The sequence below is a fragment of the Hyperolius riggenbachi genome, chromosome 1, assembly GCF_040937935.1.
Source record: "Hyperolius riggenbachi isolate aHypRig1 chromosome 1, aHypRig1.pri, whole genome shotgun sequence".
Taxonomy (NCBI): Eukaryota; Metazoa; Chordata; class Amphibia; order Anura; family Hyperoliidae; genus Hyperolius; species Hyperolius riggenbachi.
The window spans coordinates 239,482,165-239,504,357 of NC_090646.1; the positions used below are offsets into that span (position 1 = coordinate 239,482,165).

The 22,193-nt window shown below is 45.3% G+C and overlaps 1 protein-coding gene across 1 annotated transcript in view; it reads left to right on the forward strand.

The window, feature by feature from the left end:
* The first annotated feature begins 400 nt into the window (after window positions 1-400).
* The window catches only part of LOC137504039 (alcohol dehydrogenase 1-like), a 70,041-nt gene continuing 48,248 nt past the window's right edge, over window positions 401-22,193 (forward strand). Inside the window, exon 1 of the mRNA XM_068231958.1 lies at window positions 401-563. Coding sequence (XP_068088059.1) covers window positions 546-563 — 18 coding nt within the window. The 5' untranslated portion in view covers window positions 401-545. The remainder of the gene's footprint in view (window positions 564-22,193) is intronic.

The following is a 22,193-nucleotide window of genomic DNA, read 5'->3' on the forward strand; positions in this document are numbered from 1 at the left end:
GCTAGGCACTGTACATACCCATGTCTATCTCATTATGCCACATGTCAGTTGTGGTATCCTTTAAACTCTTTCCAGGCCGTAGGCAACTGCCTAGAATTGCCTTGTAGATGATTCAGCTCTGCTTTGCACCACCATAGTGCATAACCCACTAATGTAAATAGATAAGATTTAGCTGCAACTATATTTTTCTAGCAAGTGTTGGATGACTGCAACTAAAATAAAGAGTGGCTGGTGTTGAAAGCATTTTGCAAGAAAAAGCTCATGGTCGAGAATAGTATTGCTTTGTTTGTGAGGTACTAGAGATTAGATTTAGACATAACAGTAAGTGAATGCATGTGCAGTGTTACTACATTCTTTCCCTGTCACGTACAAACATTTTTATAAGCTCTGCATAGCTGACTGACACTCCACAGAATTCTGCCTCATGTTAAAGGTTTGCTAGAGAGAAGAAAAAGTGGGAGGTTATTTCTCACGTTCTCAAAAGGAAGGCAATTTCTACAGTTATTCCTTTCCAACATACGTTTAGTAGAGAAGCACAAGGAGAGATGGCTACAGCAGGCAAGGTATGTGAATAGATTTATAAGCTGATATACTGTATTATGGCCAGTAATGCAAAACATAAAGCTAGATAAATCTTATAATATTGACTTATTGTACTCAAAATGCTATCATGACCAGTACACCTGTTATGAGCTGCATTGCATTTACTATTTTTGTAAAAGACTGAATGTAGTAGATTTGCTTGCACTGAAATAAGCCTGGTACACACCATGCAATTTCCTGTCAGATCGCCAGGTTGAAACAATAATTTCCAACAGGTCCAATCAGGTTCGGATCTCTTTTAAGATCGATTTTCCATTCAATACTGCACAAAATCGATTCCATTATCGATCAGGACCCGATTGGATCTGTACCAGGCTTTAGTCACAAACTGCCATTGTTTAACTATTAATGACAAGCTGCTGCCACTGTGCTCATGCAGTGCGCGTGTGCACCAGTGTGCCCCCCTCGTGTGCACGTGCGTGCTCCCGCGCATGCATGTGCATGCCCGTGCACGTGAAAATTGTGAAAAAAAAAACACCATAGAAAAAATACACCTTTATTTCCAAATAATATATTTTCACCATACTTTGTACTAGGGACATAATTAAAATCTTAACCAGTACAAATAGGCAGATAAAATGTGTGGGTTTTATGCACAGTAGCAGTGTTTATATTAAAACTATAGGGGATAAAATTGGAGAAATAGTGTAATTTTTCATTTTTTCCTTGTTTTTCCCTTTAAAATGCATAGAAAATAAAGTAATTACTGAAAACAAATATCAACTCCCCAAAGCCCAATTGGTGGTGAAAAAAACCAAGATATAGATCATTTCATTGTGATTAGTAGTGATTAAGTTATCGGCAAATGAAAGGGATAAGAACTGAAAGGTGAAAATCGCTCTTGTTAGGGTAAAAACCCCTTTGGGGTGAAGTGGTTAAAGATGAACTATATTCAACCTTCCTTTCTGTTCTGCTGAACCGCATTTTTCTTATGCCTGCTAACTCCAGATGAATCAGGCTTTCTTTGAGAAATGTTACTACCTGTCACTACCATGTCTCATGTTTGTGCAATGCTGTTCTCTATATATAAAGACTAGAGATGAGAAAGTGAGGTAAGAGGTGTCACTACAAGGGGGAGCAGCCCAGTGTTGCCAACCGTCAGTAAATTTACTGACAGTCAGTAAAAAAGTCAACAAATCTGGGCTGTCAGTAAAGTCCATGAAAAAAATGGTGGTGTCAGTAAAAAAAACCCTCTCTCTTTCTTAGAAGATCACAGCACTTACCGCTTATCAGTTCACGTATCACTTTGGAATGTACATTGCTCTAGCTAAAGGTGGCCATACATCTGTAGACTTGGCGGCCAATCGACCATCAGATAAGACAATTATTATTGATATTATAAAAATCAGTGCCATCAAGAGCATGCCTAGTTGACAATCAAACCAATTTCGGGCCAAAATCGGTTGCATGTATCGATCGCATGTAACAATTGGACATTGCGGAAAATCTCAGGTTGGCATGCTCGATAAAGTGTGCAGATTGCGATAATCGTGAACAAACGTGATGGAAACCCGCGGTCGCATCCCCCAAATGTAAATGTATCAAAGTCCCCCCTCTCCCCCAGATGCCATGCATTAATACTTCACCTGTCCGGTGTTCACCACTGCACTCTTCTTCCTCATTCGCGCCTCACGTGGTTGCCGGTGTATTGCACGTAGGGCGCATGTGTGATATCTTTCATTTAATTTCAATAATATTAGATGGCAGTAAAAAAAGTGTTTTGTTGGTAAATTTTTTGTGCTTTGTTAGTGAAAATGTATTTCCAAGGTTGGCAACAATGGAGCAGCCTCTGAACCCACAGGAAGGCTGGAGGCACTGTGGAGCCCTAAAGTCTTACAGGAACTACTTCTACAGAGCAGATGGCCACAATTGCTATGGGTGGAGGTAGCCATGGTGGCCACTCTTAAAAGGAGGGTCCATGGAGTTGGTTTAAAAAATAAAAAAAATACTAATCCACTTACCTGGGGCTTCCTCCAGCCCGTGGCAGGCAGGACGTGCCCTTGATGCCGCTCCGGAGGCTCCCGGTCTTCTCCAGTGGCTCACCTGACCTGGCTAGGTCGGCTTCCTTGCCGGGCTTCTCCTTGCGCTCCAACGTGCGTCTCACGCGGTCGTGCTGACATCATCGGACGTCCTACGGACTGTACTGCGCAGGCGCAGAACTACTGCGCCTGTACAGTACAGCCTGGAGGACGTCCGATGACGTCAGTGCGACCGCGTGATACGCATGTTGGAGCGTACAAGACCCTGACCTGAATGGATGCCGGCCTGGCCAGGTCGGGTGAGCCACCGGAGAAGACCGGGAGCCTCCGGAGCGGCATCGAGGGCACATCCTGCCTGCCATGGGCTGGAGGAAGCCCCAGGTAAGTGGATTAGTATTTTTAATTTTTTAACTAACTCCGTGAACCCTCCCTTTAATATATGATCCCTGGCTGTAGGGGACACCACAAGGGCAAAGGGAAAGGGGAGGAAATATGGTGGTGTGCCCAATTAGAGTTTTGCTGGGGGATACATGATTAGTAGTTATGCCCCGGAGTGGGGGAGACACCATCAAGATTGGGAACATTCAATAGAAGGATAAAGGATTTGGCACCTTAAAGGGAACCAGAGACGAAGACTGCCTAAAAAATAAAAAAAAGATGTTATACATACCTGGGGCTTCCTCCAGCCCCATAAGCTTGGATTGCTCCCACGCCGCCATCCTCCGCTGCCTCTATCGCCGGTACCGGATCCCATCATATCCGCTGGACGCGGCCAGTCTTCCACATGCACAGGGGCTCCCTCCGGCTCTGTACGCATGCGCCTGCGCAGTACGGAGGGAGCACACTGCGCTTGCGTAGACTGGCACGACTGGCCGAAATAACGGTACCTGGTACCAGCGAAAGAGGCAGTGGAGAAAGGCGGCGTGGGGGGGATCCAGGCTGATAGGGCTGGAGGAAGCCCTAGGTATGTATAAATCTCTTATGTTCTTGTCTCTGGTTCTCTTTAACTATGCAAATCTAAATTTGACCTAGGAATTGCTACGAGTGTAATTTTCCCCACACTGTAGTTAGTGAGAGGCCATCTGTGGTGTAGCTACAGACCCATGGGCTACAGTGTGAAAGTGACACTAGCTGAAATAACCACAATTTGGGCCACCCAAAGCAAAATTTTGATGACATTCATGCCAAATTTGCAGAGTGCTCAGCCGACTACAGCATCATGCCCTGGGCACTAATGTGCATCCACTAAAATCAGGAACTGTTTTCCTTATCTTAGAGGTGTCTAGCATCCTGATGGATGGCTGCATCACGGTATTTGACCCCACCCAGCGTATAAATAAAGGAAACAAGAGTTAGGGCAGCTGTATTTAACAAATTAGATATGTTTCATTCAAGGTAGAGAAACAAAGTTCTGACACCAAAATGCATCAGGGAGGATACAAACCACAAATGGTCTTACCTGCAGCGTGCTCCACAAAATGTTCAATTTGCAGTCCAAAAAAGATGAAAGGAGAGGGGCATCAGCTGCATAAAAACCCTTTATTGTGGTCGGGTGGACACAGTGGTTACAGCAGTAGGGGGAAAACAAAGATGTCTGACAGCTGTTTCACAGAGATTAACTGAAGAAGCAGAGTAAAGGGGCCCATACACCTAACGATTTTCCCGCCGATATACAGCAGATTTAATCACTGTGATCGAATCTGCTGTGAAATCGCTGCACAAACGCTGACCGAATGATCGATTTCCATCCGAAATCGATCGTTCCCGTCGATCCGACCCTGCGGAAGATTTCGCTAGTTTGCCAGGGGGTCGGGAGTGCGTCGACAGCGGCGTTCGAATGTCCGACGACCGACGCTTGCGGCAATACATTACCTGCTCCGCCATGTCCCCGCTTTCACTGCTGCTCCTTCTCTGCTGGGTTCCGGCAGGCTTCCCTTCTTCCTGTCCCGACAGGAAGTTTAAACAGTAGAGCGCCCTCTACTGTTTAAACTTCCCTGGACAGGAAGTGAAATGAAGCTGGAGCCCTGGAGCCGAGCGCGGAGAAGAAGACAGCGGAGACCGGGGGACTCGCGCCGGCCGGATAAGGTAATGTATGAGGGGGGGGGGGGGGGCGGCAGTGGCAGCTTCACAGATGGTGAATCGATTTCATGCTGAAATCGATTCACAATCTGTTTGCAGTAAAAGCAGCCATACGATCCCTCTCTGATCAGATTCGATCAGAGAGGGATCTATCTGTTGGTCGATCTAATGGCAAATCGACCAGTGTATAGCCACCTTTAATCTCTACGAATTACCTGTCAGACATTCCCCCCTCCCCCTTCTCTGCTGTAACCACTGTGTCCACCCAACCACAATAAAGGGTTTTTATGCAGCTGATGCCCATCTTCTTTTTTGGACTGCTATATAGATATGTTTGCTGCAAAGGAGAAAGTTAGCTACTGTATATTCCTGCGTATAAGACTACTTTTTAACCCTTGAAAATCTTCTGAAAGTTGGGGGTCGTCTTATACGCCGGGTGTCATTGATGCCGGGTGATATGCCCTATCCTGTTACCGCCTCTCAGATCTCCCTGCTGAGGGAGCGCAATCTATTCTTCCATACCTCTCTGATAAACAGGTAGACAAGGAAAGCTGACCAGTCTACTTAAGGAGAGTTGACCAATGCAACAAGTCAATTGACTATATACTGTTATATACAGTGTAACACATACAGTACAGCACTAGTATCTGTTTATACATAGAACCAGTACATGATTTTTTTATTTTAATTTGGTGTGCGTTGGAAGAGGGGTAGTCTTATACGGCGAGTATATCCCAAACTCTATATTTTAACTGGAAAAGTTGGGGGGTCGTCTTATACGCCCAGTCGTCTTATACGCCGGAATATACGGTAGGTCAACTTGAAGATAATAGAAATGTTATTATTGTTGTGGGAGTCTAGGTATGAAGGAGCTATAGTGCTGGTGCAGTGCTGACCTGCATTGGCAATCATCATCATGTTAGAAAAGAGCACATGTGGCGAGCACATTGATGGTGTAACATCTGAAGTAAGAGAGATATGGAGTCTCATATTTATTTCCTTTTAAACAATACCAGTTGCCTGGCTATCCTTCTGATCCTCTGCCTCTAATACTTTTAGCCATAGACCCTGAACTAGCATGCAGCAAATCAAGTGTTTCTGATATTTTTGGCAAATCTTACAAGATAAGCTGCATGCTTGTTTCTGGTATGATTCAAACATTACTGCAGACAAACAGATCAGAAAGACTGCCTAACAACTGGTATTGTTTAAAAGGAATTAAATATGGCATCCTCCATATACTTCTCACTTCAGGTTCCCTTTACATTAATGCACTTACAGAAATGGCAGTACAACACACTCTACAAGAGAATCCATTCTTATGGGACCACATCCACAACCTCTGTACCAACGTTGAGGCCAGCAGCCCCATTTGTCCGATGGTCAGGTACCAGCAGTCAGTCTCTTCTGCTTTAGTGACATCACAACATGTTTCACGGTATTCACGCCTATGTCAGGTGACACAACCTGTGCGGGCTAGTGAATTTATAAACAGTATATAAGCATAAAATTATACTCAAGTCCTATTCCCCTGCACATCATGAGTTTGGTGGAGAGCTGAATTACTGCGCTAGAACTTCTGTGCCTATATCCTCCAGAAATGTAAATATGACCCTGATAATATAAACCTCTTATAAAAGACTGCAGTCGATATTACTATAAAAGCAGTGCAGTGAAGATCTCTGTTTTCTTTCAGGCTCCCACTTGCAGTATGTGTGTTTTTTTAATGTTGTCAGTGCAAAAGCTAATATTGAATTTCTACCCAATCCAAGTGAAATCAAATAAGCCATCCACCATTGCAAATGTAAATGTAAGGTGGCCATACACTTGCAGATGACAGCCCAACATGCAAAAGAGATTAGATTTCACTTTGATCCCAAACCAATCAGAGAGGAACCTATTTCTTCCACGCACTGTGCACACATATTTAATAGATTTAGGCATCATATCAATTGAATAGCTATCATGGCTTTCACTATATTGAATACAGTGCAATCACTATGGGCTAGCAATCTACCACTGGAGTCATCAAATGATCTCAGTGCTGGGGATTTAATTACTAGACTTCTCCAAACTTCTTTGGGTATTTGGTTACTTTAATACCTTATAGGTTAGGATAAGGTGGGAAGAAATTGAAGGGTGAAACTTTTTTCATACATTGTTGGTTACTGGGGGGAGAGTTGGCATATGTAGGATATATGGTTTAAAGAGGACCTGAACTCTTGCATAAGACAGAAGGAAAACATATACAAATGGGCCCTGTGTGTATTTAGAGAGTTTAGCCTAATTACCCCTCATCTGTGACGAAGCACAAGCTGTAATTTGATCTCTACAGCTGTGTCAACTTATGCCACGGAAGAGCAGCTACTTGGTAAATACAGGATGTTAACAATATGTCTGCTTCGATGATAGCAGGTAGTAGAAACACTACAGATTTATTGTAGGATTTGTATCAGCTGCAACAAAGAAACGTTTTTCTTTAACCACTTGAGGACCGCAGTGTTAAACCCCCCTAAAGACCAGGCCATTTTTCACTTAATAGGCCACTGCAGCTTTAAGGCCTCGCTGCAGGGCCGTACATGTCAGCACACAAGTAATTCCCATCCCCCCCCCCTTTTCTCCAGACCAACAGAGCTTTCTGTTGGTGGGGTCTGATCGCTCCCCCAATGTTTATTTATTTATTTTGCCAAATATTTGATTATTTTATAAATAAATTTTACTATTTTTGTTTAAATTTTTTCCCCAGCCCTCCCTCCCCCCGCCTGCCAATCCCTGTGATTAGCTGCCATAGGCTTCAGCCTATGACAGCCGATCACTTCTGTCTCCCCCAGGGCTGTTCCCAGTACAGCGCTGCTTTAGATTGCAGCGCTGTACACTGTTGTTAGACGGCGATTTCACCGTCTAACAGTCTCTTAGTGGCGATCGCTGCTGGGAGGCTGATGGCGGAGCGGAGCTCCGTCATTGAAGCGGGGATGCGTGCATTTTGGCCCGCGCGATCCCCTGCAAACCCCAAGGACTTTACACTGATTGGAGTTAGGCGGTCCTGGGGCTGGCGCTGCGTGCACGCCCATCGGCGTGACACGGTCGCCAAGAGGTTAAAGGGTATTATGCTGTTGCGTATCTTTTAGAGCAGAGAGGAAGTTCTGAGATTAGGTCGGCTATAATGTTTAATGGAATTATGGCTGGGGTGTAGGAACTTATGGAATAAAAATCACATGTATACTTCCATAGTGTAGCATTACAAAATGTAAATGCGACAAGTTATATCTACCTTATATTTACTCTTTTTTTTCCCTTAAAAGCATTGGCTGTATGCTAGTCTGTGGTATCAGCCTAATACAAAATTGAGTGTTACCTTTTTCACAAAATGGTATGTTCAGCCAATCCGTCAATTTTGGACACAGTACAGGTCAGGTTAAGCCAATAACTGGGGAAGAGGGATGCAAGAATGTGATATTTGGGAAGGGGGTGATGTGGGGGTTTTGCAGTGAAAATTGTGGTGGTGAATTTGGAGGTCATATTTACTGAAATCAAAGACGTTTTAACAGGTCAAGTGACATAATAACATAAGACCCCTTATTTGATCGTAGCTTCACAATTCTTGCATCCATTGAACTTGAATTTCTTTGCAGGATGTCAAAATAGCCTCCCAGAGGTGCTACTTGGATGTAAACTGCCTCCCAGTGCTCTCACCCTCAAAGATCTTTGCTTGGGTGCCCCAAAGGTTCTCATTAGGATTGAGGTCAGGGAAGGATGGGGGCTACACCATGAGCTTCTCTCCTTTTATGCCAATATCAGCCAACTGTATTCCTTGCAGCATGAGATGGTACAATGTCATGCATGAAAATGATTTTGTCATGAAAAACAAAGTTCTTCTTTTTGTACCATGGAAGAAAGTGGTCAGTCAGAAACTCCACATACTTTTTTGAGGTAATTTTCACACTTTCAGGGATGCTAAAGAGGCCGACCAGCTCTCTTTCCATTATTCCGGCCCAAAACATGACCACACCCCTTCCTTGGTGATGTCACAGCCTTGGGACATGGTGGCCATCTACCAACCAACCATCCACCACTTCTTCAATCTGGACCATCCAGGGTTGCACAGCACTCATCCGTAAACAAGACTGCTTGAAACCACACGTTAGCTTACCTGCTAACGGTATTTGTAGTATCACTCCAGGACAGGTACACTTTGAGACTTGGTCCCTACCAGGAGCAGGAAACATCCAAAAGCCTCCCTATAAATTTCAAGCGGAACCGTAGGTCAGGCAGTATAGTAACAAGTAACAGGAACCAACATAACTTAACCAATATGCTAATATATAAACAGTATAAAAACATAACAATTCTGTTTAAATATCAATGCATATAAACATGTATAAAAATGCAATACAGATATATTAATGTAATTATATGGGTGTGTACCCCACCTAAAATGGGGTGATACTAAAAATACCATTAGCAGGTAAGCTAACATGTGGTTTTTCCAATACACTTCAGGACAGGTGCACTTTGAGATAATTATTATTATTTATTGTATTTATAAAGCGCCAACATATTGCGCAGCGCTGCACAATAGATAAATGGGTTAACATACTAAGGTAGAACATACGCAAACTCACAACAAAATAAGATCATGCAAATGATTTGATAACAGTACAGTGACATAGGTCAAAATAGAGACTGTTCTAGTCCACAAGAGGGGTGACTGTCAGTAAGATTGCATAATCAAGCTGGAAACACTAGGGAGGAGGGCTCTGCCAGAGGCTTACAATCTAAAAGGTGGGGGTGGAGATAATAGGTGCATCTTTTGAGAGGGTGATAAGCAAGTAAAAAACTTTACCAACCTTAGGGCGGGTTAACTGCCTCCAGGCCAGTTCTCCCATAGCTTTGATCCCTTGCTGAAAGCCAATCAAGTCTATAGTGCTTCATGAAGGTGTTGAGACTCTTCCATGTTGCAGATTTACAGATGTCCATAGGCGATATACCTGCCTTGTAGGCCCAGGTCGTTGCAGCTGTCCTTGTGGAATGAGCCCTTAAATTTGAAGGAGGCTCTTTCCCCATAGATTTATATGATTCTGTTAAAAAGTCTTTGATCCCCTTGACTATTGTTTTTCCTGAAGCTCTAGCTCCTTTAAATTTTCTTGAGAAGTTCACAAATAAAGATTCAGTTTTCCTGAAATCTTTGACCTGTTCCAGGTAGGATAATAAACTTTCTTTAACATCCAACCTGTGCCATCTGGTTTCTTTTTCTGTTTTAGGTTCACTGTAAAATGATGGTCTATACATGTAGAAAAAAGAAAGCCCATATGTACAGACATTCCACCAGGTTCGCGAGCGTCACCTCGCTTTGAGAGGAGGAGAGGACACCTCACCTTTTTAAGTGTTTTTATATATTGAACTTTCCAATGTGTCAATTATCAGATGTTAATTCTTGTCAATAAATTTACAACAATTTAATATATCTTCAGTGCTGTACATATGGGCTTTCTTTTTTCTACATGTATAGTTCCTCTTTCGGGCCCAAGCACACTCATATAGCTTGCCAGTGTTTGCGGACAAATACTTTTTGTTGTAAAATGATGGTAAAATAATCTCCTGAGTCCGATGGAATATATCTCCAACTTTAGGCAAGAACTCCAGACTTGTTCTTAGAACCACTCTATTGTTAAAGAAACAACAGAATGGTTCTTTGCAGGATAGAGCTTGTAATTCACTAACTCATCTAGCGGAGGTAATTGCTACCAGAAATACTGTTTTCAATGTAGATAACCGTAAAGAATCATTGTCCAAAAAAATTCAGACGAGAGCGCCTGCAAAACTAAAGGTAAATCTCATCTGGGAATTTGTTTAATATAAACTGGTTTGTTACTTTCAATAGACTTTACAAACCAAATGATCAGTGGATCTGTCGCTAATTTTTTGTCTAATAAAACTGATCAGGCTGCATCCTGGACTTTAATAGTACTTAAAGCCAGACCTTTATCCACGCCTTCTTGCAAGAATTCCAAAATGGATGCAATTTCTGTTGATTTAAAATTAGAAGTTTGTAACCATAAATTATAAGTTTTCCAGTATTTCTGATAAATTAACGTTGTATTTCGTTTCCTACTATTTAGCAGAGTTCTAATTACTCTTGCATACAGCCCTTTAGTTTTAAGGCTGGATAGTGTAATGGTTAAGGGCTCTGCCTCTGACATGGGAGACCAGGGTTCAAGTCTCGGCTCTGCCTGTTCAGTAAGCCAGCACCTATTCAGCAGGAGACCTTGGGCAAGTCTCCCTAACACTGCTACTGCCTATAGAGCGTGCCCTAGTGGCTGCTGCTCTGGCGCTTTGAGTCCGCCAGGAGAAAAGCGCTATATAAGTGTTTGTCTTTGTCTTTTTGTCTTTAAGGACTGACTCCTCAGTAGCCAAGCTATTAGTTTCCATGTCATTGCTTTTTAAACAGGATGGCCCTGAATCAGAATCATGTCTTCTGAAACTGGTAACCTCCACGGCTGTTCTACTGAGTGAGCCAGCAGCAGAGGGTACCAAGACCTCCTCGGCCACTCCGGAGCAAGTAATATCATTGTGATTGTTGAATCCAGTAATTTTTGTAGAACTAACAACATTAGATTCAATGGAGGAAATGCATAGATTAGGGTTTTGTTCCAATTCTGAGACAGTGCATCTATTCCTAATGGATTGTCCATTACATTCAATGAGTAAAAGTGGATGCACTTGTTGTTCATTTTGTTTGCAAACAAGTCTATGTGAGGTTGACCCCATCTTAACACTAGCTGTTTGAATATTTTGTTGTTCAGAGACCATTCCGTGTTTGATATCTGTTGCCGACTCAACTGATCGGCCAACACATTTAACGATCCCTTTAGGTGAACTGCAGTTAAGGATAGAAAGTTTGTTTCAGCTATTTGTAGAATTTCCAAAGCCAGATGTAGAAGCAATTTCGATCTCGTTCCCCCATGACGATTGATATAGGCAACTACTGTGGAATTGTCTGTTTGTATCTGAACATGAGTTGCCTGCAGTATGTGCATAGTGCTGAGAATTGCCATTTTCACTGCAAATAGCTCTCTGTAATTGGAGGAATGGTTGTACACGGACTGATCCCAGATTCCCTGAACCTGAAAAGATTCTACATGTGCACCCCAACCTGTTGCACTCGCATCTGTAGTCAATATTTTTTGTATCGGAAATCTCCATAATTTCCCCACACTGAGATTCACACACTGTTTTCTACTAACCACCATTGAAGATCTTTTTTCACTTCTCTGTCTATGATCAACACCACACAGGGCCAGGCCGAGGCATAGGCTGGAGAGGCTCCAGCCTCAGGGCGCAGTGTAGGAGGGGCGCACAATTCATTCAGCTGTCATTCCTAATTGTGTTTGAAGCAGAAAGAAATAAGAAAAGGGGATGCATAGCAGTGACTGCAAGCTAGATAACTAGATATTAAGGTGTTGGGGAGGTTGTGGGCCCTGTGGCACCTCTTAGTCTAATAGCAATCAGTGTGTGAGGGCTGGGGTGGGAGGGATGGGGGGAATCGCACTTTGCTGTCTCAGCCTTGGGTGCTGGAGGACCTTGTCCCGCCTCTGACACCACATCCAGTAAATACGGATTCTTGTCCAAATTGTTCAACATCCAGGACTGAAGAATTCTGACATGCTTTATGGCCCACTGTTCCGCTGGCGCTGATGATGTCAGAAGACTCAGCAAACGCATGATCTGTCTCAGGGATACGTGTATCCTCACGAATTGATCTACTTCGTTTAAGATTTTTTTTTTTTAATTTTTCTGTTGGAAGAAACAATTTTTGATTTATTGAATCTATGATGATCCCCAGAAATTGAATTTTCAGAGTAGGTTCTAACTGCGACTTCTCCTCACTGATTAACCACCCGGCTTTATCAAATTTTCTTCTGATTTTGCAATAATCAATAGATCGGTCAAGTAAGAAATTATTAGCACTCCCTTCCTGTGAAGAGATGCAACTAATTCTGCCATGACCTTTGTAAAGATCCTTGGACCTGAGGTAATCCCAAATGGGAGGCAACGGAATTAAAGATGTTGTATTCCGTCTGCCATTTGGACTGCAAATCTCAGGAATGTTTGAGAATTCAATTCTACTGGTATTTGCCAGTAAGCGTCTTTTAAATCTATGCTGAGCATAAATCCTCCCGGAATCAATAGATTATTTATTGAATTAATTGATTCCATGCAAAAATTTTTGTATCTTATGAATATAGGATTGATAGGCTTCAGATTGAGAATCAATCTGAACTTTCCTGACGGTTTCTGAACGAGTTTGTTTTGTTTTCTTGACTGTTTTTACAAAAAAAAATTGTTTTCCCTGAACCGATGTTTTCTTTTTGGGAAACAATTTTTTCTTATCCACCATGTGTTCTAGAATCTGTTCTAGTTCAGGACCAAAGAGATTATCGCCAACCACAGGCATAGTAACAACTCTATTTTTAGAGGACATGCTACCATGCCAGGATTTTAACCACAGATTTTGTCTAGCAACATTAGAAATACCAGCTGCTCTGGCTGTAAGTCTAATAGATTCAGATATCGCATCAGTAATGCACACAACTGCTTTATCCATTGCTGTCATGGAATTCAACAATTAATCTTTAGGAGTATCATTTGCAATATTTTCACATAATTGACTCTTCCATAAGCCTACAGTTCTAATCAGGGCCGGATTTATACTTTTTACCGCCCTAGGCCATCTGTCACCAGCCACCCCCCCCCCTTTTCGCCTCATACTCATACCAATACACAAATTTCAACAGCACCCTCCAGAAAACAGAGCTTCTGTCATCCCACCGTTCTAGCACTGGGCCTTTCTGCTCAAATAGGTTTCTTCATTGTGCAAGCACAGGCATGGGCGAGCGTGTCGATACAGATCATGCACAAGTATGGTCTGTGCATGCCCAGTAGAACTAAGGCACTTGTGCAAATTTTTATTTTTGTTTGTTACCCTGTGCACATGCACTGCATTTTACTGGGCATATGCAGACCTTACTTTCACATTCCCAGTACAGGTACACTCGCCCACACTCGATTGCTTACTGAAAAACCTATTAAACCAGAAAGGAACGCAGCACTGGAAAGGTGGGGTATAGGAAGATACAGTAACCCCCTGGACTATCCTCCCATTCCATAGAGGCACCACAGCTCCCAGCAAGACCTACCTCCCTTCTAGAGGCACCACAGCTCCCATAATGCACCTCTTCCATAGAGGCCCGGCACTTCCCAAATAGTATTGGGTTGTCTCCCAGGGCCTCAGAGATGGCTGCTGGGCCCCCAGGCCTCCTCCAGTTTGAATAGTGGTCCCTCAGGGCCCCTACAGAACATTTTCAGTGGAACGCACTCAACTGGCTTGCTCCTCTGTGTGCTTCATCCTCGTGACCTGACAGAATGTACATAATCAAGTGGTCACAAAGCATGCAGAATAGCGCACCAGCCGGACAGATGTCTGTGTGCACCACTGTGAAAACTCAGAAGCTGTGGGGGCCCACTATTCACTTTGGAGGAGACCAGGTGGTACGCTAGCTGGCTCTACGCTAGCTGGCTCTCTTCCCTTCGGGAAAACAATACTATATGGAGCAGGAGGGGCATGCTGGAAGCTGTGGTGTGTCTATGGAAGGGGGAAACATACTGGGAGCTGTGGTGCCTCTATGGAGGGAGAGGGGCATGTTGGCAGCAGTAGTACTTGTACAAAGGGGGGACTTGCTGGGATATGTGGTACCTCTATTGAAGGGAGAAGGGCTTGCTGGGGGCAGTGGTACCTCTAGAGAGAGGAAGTGGACAAATGGGACATGTAATGCTGTGGGAGAGGGGATGTCAGGAGGACTAAGGAGCATGTACTCACATGCATGCAGGCCAGGGTCACAGGGACATCGGATTCTCCAGCTTCCTGTTGCAGCCAGTGAAGGCTGCACTGCATCTCCCCATGTGAGCCGAGGTGTCCCATTAGGCTGAGCACTCTCCCCTTTCCCCGTGCTTTGCTGTCTGGAGTCCTCAGAGGGGAGGGGGAAAAGGAAGTAACAGCTGCCATGTGATCCTGGTCTCGGCACAGCAGGAAGTTCTCTGAGGCAGGCCATGCTGGGCTGAGCTGCAGACTGTGTGTTAGCTGCCTCTGCCTGCTGGGTTCTTGTGCCAGTGAGTCCGACCCGACCATTTAACCTGCCCATGCTTTTACCTTTCTGCAAACACCTTGTCACAGCGCCCCCGGCTGTACTCTCCTCCAGGACTCTCCACAGAACAGCTGTTTCAATCATCGGCCTGTGTGGCCGCCCGGCTTGTATCCCTGTGCCGCTCCTTCCCGCTCGCTAACCTGCCCGAACTGTGTAAACACAGATCCTCCTCCATAAGGTTGCTGCAGCTTGCAGGGCTGTCTGGATTCAAACAAATAGCTACAGATACATAGCGGCGCTTCCTTCATCGGAGCGATGAGAGAGATCCCAGTGACGCACCGTGTACAGGAAGTGAGTGATGTCACTTCCTGTATTTGAATTACACGGTGCGCCACTGGGATCTCTCTCATCGCTCCGATGAAGGAAGCACAGCTATGTATCTGTAGCTATTTGTTTGAATCCAGGCAGCCCTGCAAGCTGCAGCAACCTTATGGAGGAGGATCTGTGTTTACACAGTCAGTGCGGGCAGGTTAGCGAGCGGGAAGGAGCGGCACAGAGATACAAGCCGGGTGGCCACACAGGCCGATGATTGAAACAGCTGTTCTGTCAGCTGCAACAGCGCCTCAGCCAAGCTGCCGCCCTAGGCCTTGGCCTCTGTGGCCTGCCCACAAATCCGGCCCTGGTTCTAATAACACAAGTGTTTGCACAAGCTGGCCTAAAATTAGCACGTATTGCAGGCCATCATTTTTTTAACGCAAATTCAATCTTCTTGTCAGACTGATCTTTTAAATGACCTAAATCCTCAAAGGCCAATTCATCATCTCTTTCTACCTGTGAAAAGGCAGCATCAAGTTTAGGAGACTTATCCCAAACTTTACAGTCATCTTCTGCAAAGAGAAAACATCTTTTAAACCCCCTAGACATAAGCAGTTTTCTGTCCAGAATTTTCCACTGGTTATTAATCATATTTTTTGTTGTCTGATGTACTGGAAAAACCAATTCCTCCACCGCTTCCATACCTTCATATAATTTATCATGAACTGACCGAGTTGCAGGTGTGGATTTCTTCAACTTAATTCATCATAAATCGCTTCAAGTAAAATATCAGTTTCAGCTGCATGAAATCTAAAACGAGATGGTTTGACTTGTCCAGTCTCGTCTTGTGATGTATCATCTGAGCCGTTAGATGAATCATACACACTTAAATTCTCCACATCTTTATCAGAAACATCAGCACTACAGTTAGATGTCTTAGTAGCTTTCCTATGCACATGTTCAACAATTGGAAGTTGCACCTGAGTTAGAGCCTGAGGTTGCACCTGAGTTAGAGTGTGAGTCTGTACCTGTGGTTGCACCAGTGGTAGCGCCTGCTGAGATTGTTCAGACTGCTGTATTGCAATTGTAGATACAGTGAATGATGCTTTGAAATCTTTCAAAGTATCTCTTAATTGTTGTCTGAGGGAATTCATTAAATCCCTCTCAGGTAAGTTTTCTTCTTTAACTGCCTTAGTTATGCATTGCTGGCATAGGAACTTCTTCCAATTTGCAACTTCTTTACTATTACAAGCAAGGCACCGCTTTGAACTGGGCCTGGGCACTGTGTCGCCTGAGATAGTCTGCAATATAAAAAGAAAACAGGCCATATGTAATACATTGATACATATATAGAATATATATATATATATATATATATATATATATATATATATATATATATATACACATGTACACAGAACATGATATTAATATAGCCCAGCAAAGCCAACAGATCCTAATGTCTGCTATACTCACTATATATATATATATATATATATATATATATATATATATATATATGCCTCAAGCAGACATACATAGAGAGAAGCATCCAATAGAAAAGTAGGAAAAATCGGCACCAAATGCTGTGCTGGTCAGACTCTTTGGGGGGTCCTTGACAGATACTCACTGTGCCTCCAGTTTGCCGCTGCCCTGCTGGTCTCTGTCTGCTGTAGTGATGCTGTCCAATCACGCTCTTGCAGTACTTCCTGCGAGAGCGTGATTGGACAGCGTCACTACAAGAGACAGAGACCAGCAGGGCAGCAGCGGCATGCGGAGCGGAGATAGCATCATCTGAAGCTCGGTAAGCTATTCTCCGCTCGCTGCTGGCTGCACTTCTGGAGGAGGGGGGTGCGCGGAAGGGGGGGCCCCTAGGTGAGGGAGGGGGAGGGGGGAGGCTTCTCCGCTGATCTGTGCCCTCTGCCCCCCCTTCCAAGCTGGGGGGGACTTGCATTGTGTGGGGGTATCTCTGCCACCAACCTGATTGCATTGTGTGGGGGTATCTCTGCCACCAACCTGATTGCATTGTGTGGGGGTATCTCTGCCACCAACCTGATTGCATTGTGTGGGGGTATCTGCAGCCAACCTGATTGCATTGTGTGGGGGTATCTGCAGCCAACCTGATTGCATTGTGTGGGGTATCTGCAGCCAACCTGATTGCATTGTGTGGGGGTATCTGCAGCCAACCTGATTGCGTTGTGTGGGGGTATCTGCAGCCAACCTGTTTGCATTTTGTGGGGGTATCTGCAGCCAACCTGTTTTCATTTTGTGGGGGTATCTGCAGCCAACCTGATTGCATTTTGTCGGGGTATCTTGCATTGTGTGGGGGTATCTGCCGTCAACCTGATTGCATTTTGTGGGGGTATCTGCTGCCATTTGACTACTTGATGAATTATCATGAGGCATGTAACTACTTGAATATTTTATCTAAAATGTATCTGGTCAGACCTAATCTCTGTGAATAACGCCGCTACTTATTTTGTGTTTTGTATTTTTTTTTTAAGTCTGCCCATGACTCATCATGACCACGCCGATGTTCCAGTGCGTGGTGACACCCATTTAGTCGCCACATTTAGACATATCCCTATTGGAGACTGTCCTCAGAATTGCTCACAATCTATTCCCTACCATAAAGTCATGCAAAATTTCTAGAGTACATGTGTATGTGAGCCCAAAATGGGGAGGGGGGGGAGGAAGGAGGAGGAGAGGGGAGGGGGGCCCCAGGCTGAAACTTCCTTGGTGGGCCCTTGGTGTCCCAGTCCGACCCTGGATACACAACATCAGGCAGCAGGTCTAACAGCCGTTTCGCAAGCTAAAATGCTCGCTTCCTCAGAGACCAGCGAGTCTCTGAGGAAGCAAGCATTTTAGCTTGCGAAACGGCTGTTAGACCTGCTGCCTGATGTTGTGTATCTTTTACTGGATGGGATGAAATAAATTGGTTATTTGCAACTCAGCTGGTGCCCTGTTCCCTTCTATCTTTGCTGCACAATATATAGAGAAACATTTGCCCACTTAACTTAAAATGCAAGCAATCCGTTCCTCACAGCACAGCAGGAGTTGAATGATCCCCCCTGCCAAGCATGCCGCGTCCCAGCACCGCTACCACCCTTACCTTCAGTGGGTCCTGCTTCTCCTCCATTGCATGCACACGTGGAGAGTGATTGCTGGGAGGCTAGGAGGCTGCCCCTCTTCAGCCTGCTCACAAGCGGTGACATCACACTGCCCGGAAGTAGTTACTGTGATGAATGAGACGGAAGTCGGGACGACTATCGATTCTGTATCGTTCCGCAAAGTAGCGCAAAATTACACTTTTTTCTTTTCAGTGAAGGCATGTGTGTTTGATTAACTTGTTCAAACAGATTTTTTTGCTGGCCAGTGGCCAGTGACTTGTTAATTAGGCAAGGGGTGTGAAACCTAGCCAGAATCCGGGTGTAATATGTCAAAGGTTGTTCTGGCTGGTCACACTTAGATGCTAATTGAGCATCAAAAGTTCCTTTCATCACAGCAAGGGCTAAGGCAGCTTTCCCAGCGGGAGTTCAGCCGAAGCAGCACCGCTGGGGAACAGGTTTAAATTCATATGGTTTTTAATTTCGTTCTTTTAAATGAAAACCGTGTATAGCACAGCTATGAAATTAATATAGTCTTGTTCGTTAAAATCTGCCTGCTATAAAAATCATAACCCTAACCCGTCCGGTTATTGGTGTACGACCCTTCTCGGGGACACGCACTCATGCAAGATGTCATATTAATCGGTATTTTCTGACAAGTATGAATCTGCTATCCACCTAAATATGACATGTATAGTTTGAGTTGCAGTGTTTTACCATTTAAGCTCAAAATCCTCCTAGGAGGAAGTGGACTGTCATTGGTGGGTAATTCAGAGGGGGCAGGTGTGGCCACACCCCCAACCCAGCTTCATCAAAAGAACATTGCCAGCAGGCAGACTTCAGTCCTCCAAATCCCATCTTCACGAGAGCCTGCTGCTGCTAACCAGAGGACCATGTGGTTAGCGGCCATCTTGGAACTGTAACATCTGCTTGGATTACAAAATATACCTAAAGGCCTATGATTCTGAAACCAAGGACTTTGCATTTCTTTTCCCAGAAGGAAATACCCCCACACAGACTGCATTGCGGCTAAGTAAACCTTTCACAATTATTCCCTTTTATTTTAGCTTTGTGTGTATATGTTAATTAGTATGTTATATGTAAATGTGTGTAATGCATCGTACTTACTCCTCCGAAAACGTTACCTTGTGTTCTAGAGTATCTTGTATTTATAACCCGTATGCTTGAATCGGGCACAGATAGACAGATCTGGTGCCGATCCCTGCATACAGCTAAGGGTTAGCCTACAGTGTTCACAGTGTGCATATATATTTACAGTCATGTGCTGACTAGAGTTGGGCCGAACCTCCGATTTTAGGTTCGCGAACCGGGTTCGCGAACTTTCGCGAAAGGTTCGGTTCGCGTTAAAGTTCGCGAACCGCAATAGACTTCAATGGGGATGCGAACTTTGAAAAAAAAAAATAATTATGCTGGCCACAAAAGTGATGGAAAAGATGTTTCAAGGGGTCTAACACCTGGAGGGGGGGATGGCGGAGTGGGATAGATGCCAAAAGTCCCCGGGAAAAATCTGGATTTGACGCAAAGCAGCGTTTTAAGGGCAGAAATCACATTGAATGTTAAATGACAGGCCTAAAGTGCTTGCTTTCAAACATCTTGCATGTGTATACATCAATCAGGTAGTGTAATTAAGGTACTGCTTCACACTGACACACCAAACTCATCGTGTAACGCACCGCAAACAGCTGTTTGTGTAGTGACGGCCGTGCTGGACTGGTGCGCGCACCATGGCGAGAGTGCAGGTTTTGGTGGCTTTACAGCCCATATGGTCACCTGGCTGATGTAGCTGAATGACAGAACAGTGACTGTCCAGCTGATCAAATTTGGTCTGACCACAATGAGGCAACGACCTTATTATCGTGGGTGTGCCCCCCGAGACACTCATCTAGGCGCCGGTCATTGCTCCATTGTGATACGCAAGCCCCTTCACCACGGCAAGGTAATGATCACGAAGGGGAATGGGCGCATGTACATGCCTTTTCTTTTGTTGTTGCAGCTGCCCGCAGTGCAGCCAGAAAAATTAGGCAGTCATGTACACGCACCCGAAAAATTATTACAGCGGCCGCTGCTAGCAGCGGCCTAAAAAATTCAGCAATCCGCCTGGAGTCCCGGACCCTGTTGGTGGTGGCGGAGAAGGTAGTCAAGCGGCCTGCAGGCAGACATGCTGTGTGGAGGGACTGGGAGCGACTTAGTCTTCTTGGGGCAGGCCAGGCAGCCAGTCACACGGCGTGCAGGCAGAGATGCTGTGTGTGCGGGGACTGACTTAGTCTTGGGGCGGGCAGCAGCCCTCCGGGATCCATGCCTCATTCATTTTGATAAAGGTGAGGTACTTAACACTTTTGTGACTTAGGCGACTTCTCTTCTCTGTGACAATGCCTCCAGCTGCGCTGAAGGTCCTTTCTGAGAGGACGCTTGCGGCAGGGCAGGAGAGAAGTTGGATGGCAAATTGGGACAGCTCTGGCCACAGGTCAAGCCTGCGCACCCAGTAGTTCAAGGGTTCCTCATCGCTGTTCACAGCAGTGTCTACATCCACACTTAAGGCCAGGTAGTCGGCTACCTGCCGTTCCAGGCGTTGGTGGAGGGTGGATCCGGAAGGGCTATGGCGAGGCGTTGGACTAAAGAACGTCCGCATGTCCGACATCACCATGAGATCGCTGGAGCGTCCTGTCTTTGACTGCGTGGACACGGGAGGAGGATTAGTGGCAGTGGTACCTTGCTGGCGTTGTGCCGTCACATCACCCTTAAAGGCATTGTAAAGCATAGTTGACAGCTGGTTCTGCATGTGCTGCATCCTTTCCACCTTCCGGTGAGTTGGTAACAGGTCCGCCACTTTGTGCCTGTACCGAGGGTCTAGTAGTGTGGCCACCCAGTACAGCTCATTCCCCTTGAGGTTTTTTATACGGGGGTCCCTCAACAGGCAGGACAGCATAAAAGACGACATCTGCACAAAGTCGGATCCAGTACCCTCCATCTCCTCTTGCTCTTCCTCAGTGACGTCAGGTAAGTCAACCTCCTCCCCCCAGCCGCGAACAATACCACGGGAAGGTTGCGCAGCACAAGCCCCCTGCGACGCCTGCTGCGGTTGTTCTCCTGCCGCTGTCCCCTCCTCCTCTTCCTCCTCCTCCCCCAAAGAAACACCTTGCTCATCATCCTCTGAGTCTGACTCATCTTCTGCACATGACCTCTCTTCTTCCTCCTCCTCCCCCCTCTGTGCTGCCGCAGGTGTTGAGGAAACAGCTGGGTCTGATGAAAATTGGTCCCATGCCTGTTCCTGCCGTAACGGTTCCTGGTCACGCTCATTCGCAGCTTCATCCGCCACTCTACGCACAGCACGCTCCAAGAAGTACGCGTAGGGAATTAAGTCGCTGATGGTGCCCTCACTGCGGCTCACCAGGTTGGTCACCTCCTCAAACGGCCGCATGAGCCTGCATGCATTTTTCATCATTGTCCAGTTGTCGGGCCAGAACATCCCCATCTTCCCAGACTGTTTCGTTCTACTCCAGTTGTAGAGGTACTGGGTGACGGCTTTCTTCTGTTCTAGCAGGCGGGAGAACATGAGGAGGGTCGAGTTCCAGCGAGTGGGGCTATCGCAAATGAGGCGTCTCACCGGCATGTTGTTTTTACGCTGAATTTCTGCAAATCGTGCCATGGCTGTGTAAGAGCGCCTCAAATGCCCACAGAACTTCCTGGCCTGCTTCAGGACATCCGCTAAGCCAGGGTACTTTGCCACAAATCTTTGAACCACTAGATTCATGACATGTGCCATGCAGGGTATGTGTGTCAGCTTCCCCATATGCAAAGCGGCAAGCAGATTGCTGCCGTTGTCGCACACCACGTTGCCTATCTCCAGGTGGTGCGGGGTCAGCCACTCATCCACCTGTTTCTTAAGAGCAGCCAGGAGAGCTGCTCCAGTGTGACTCTCCGCTTTGAGACAAGCCATGTCTAAGATG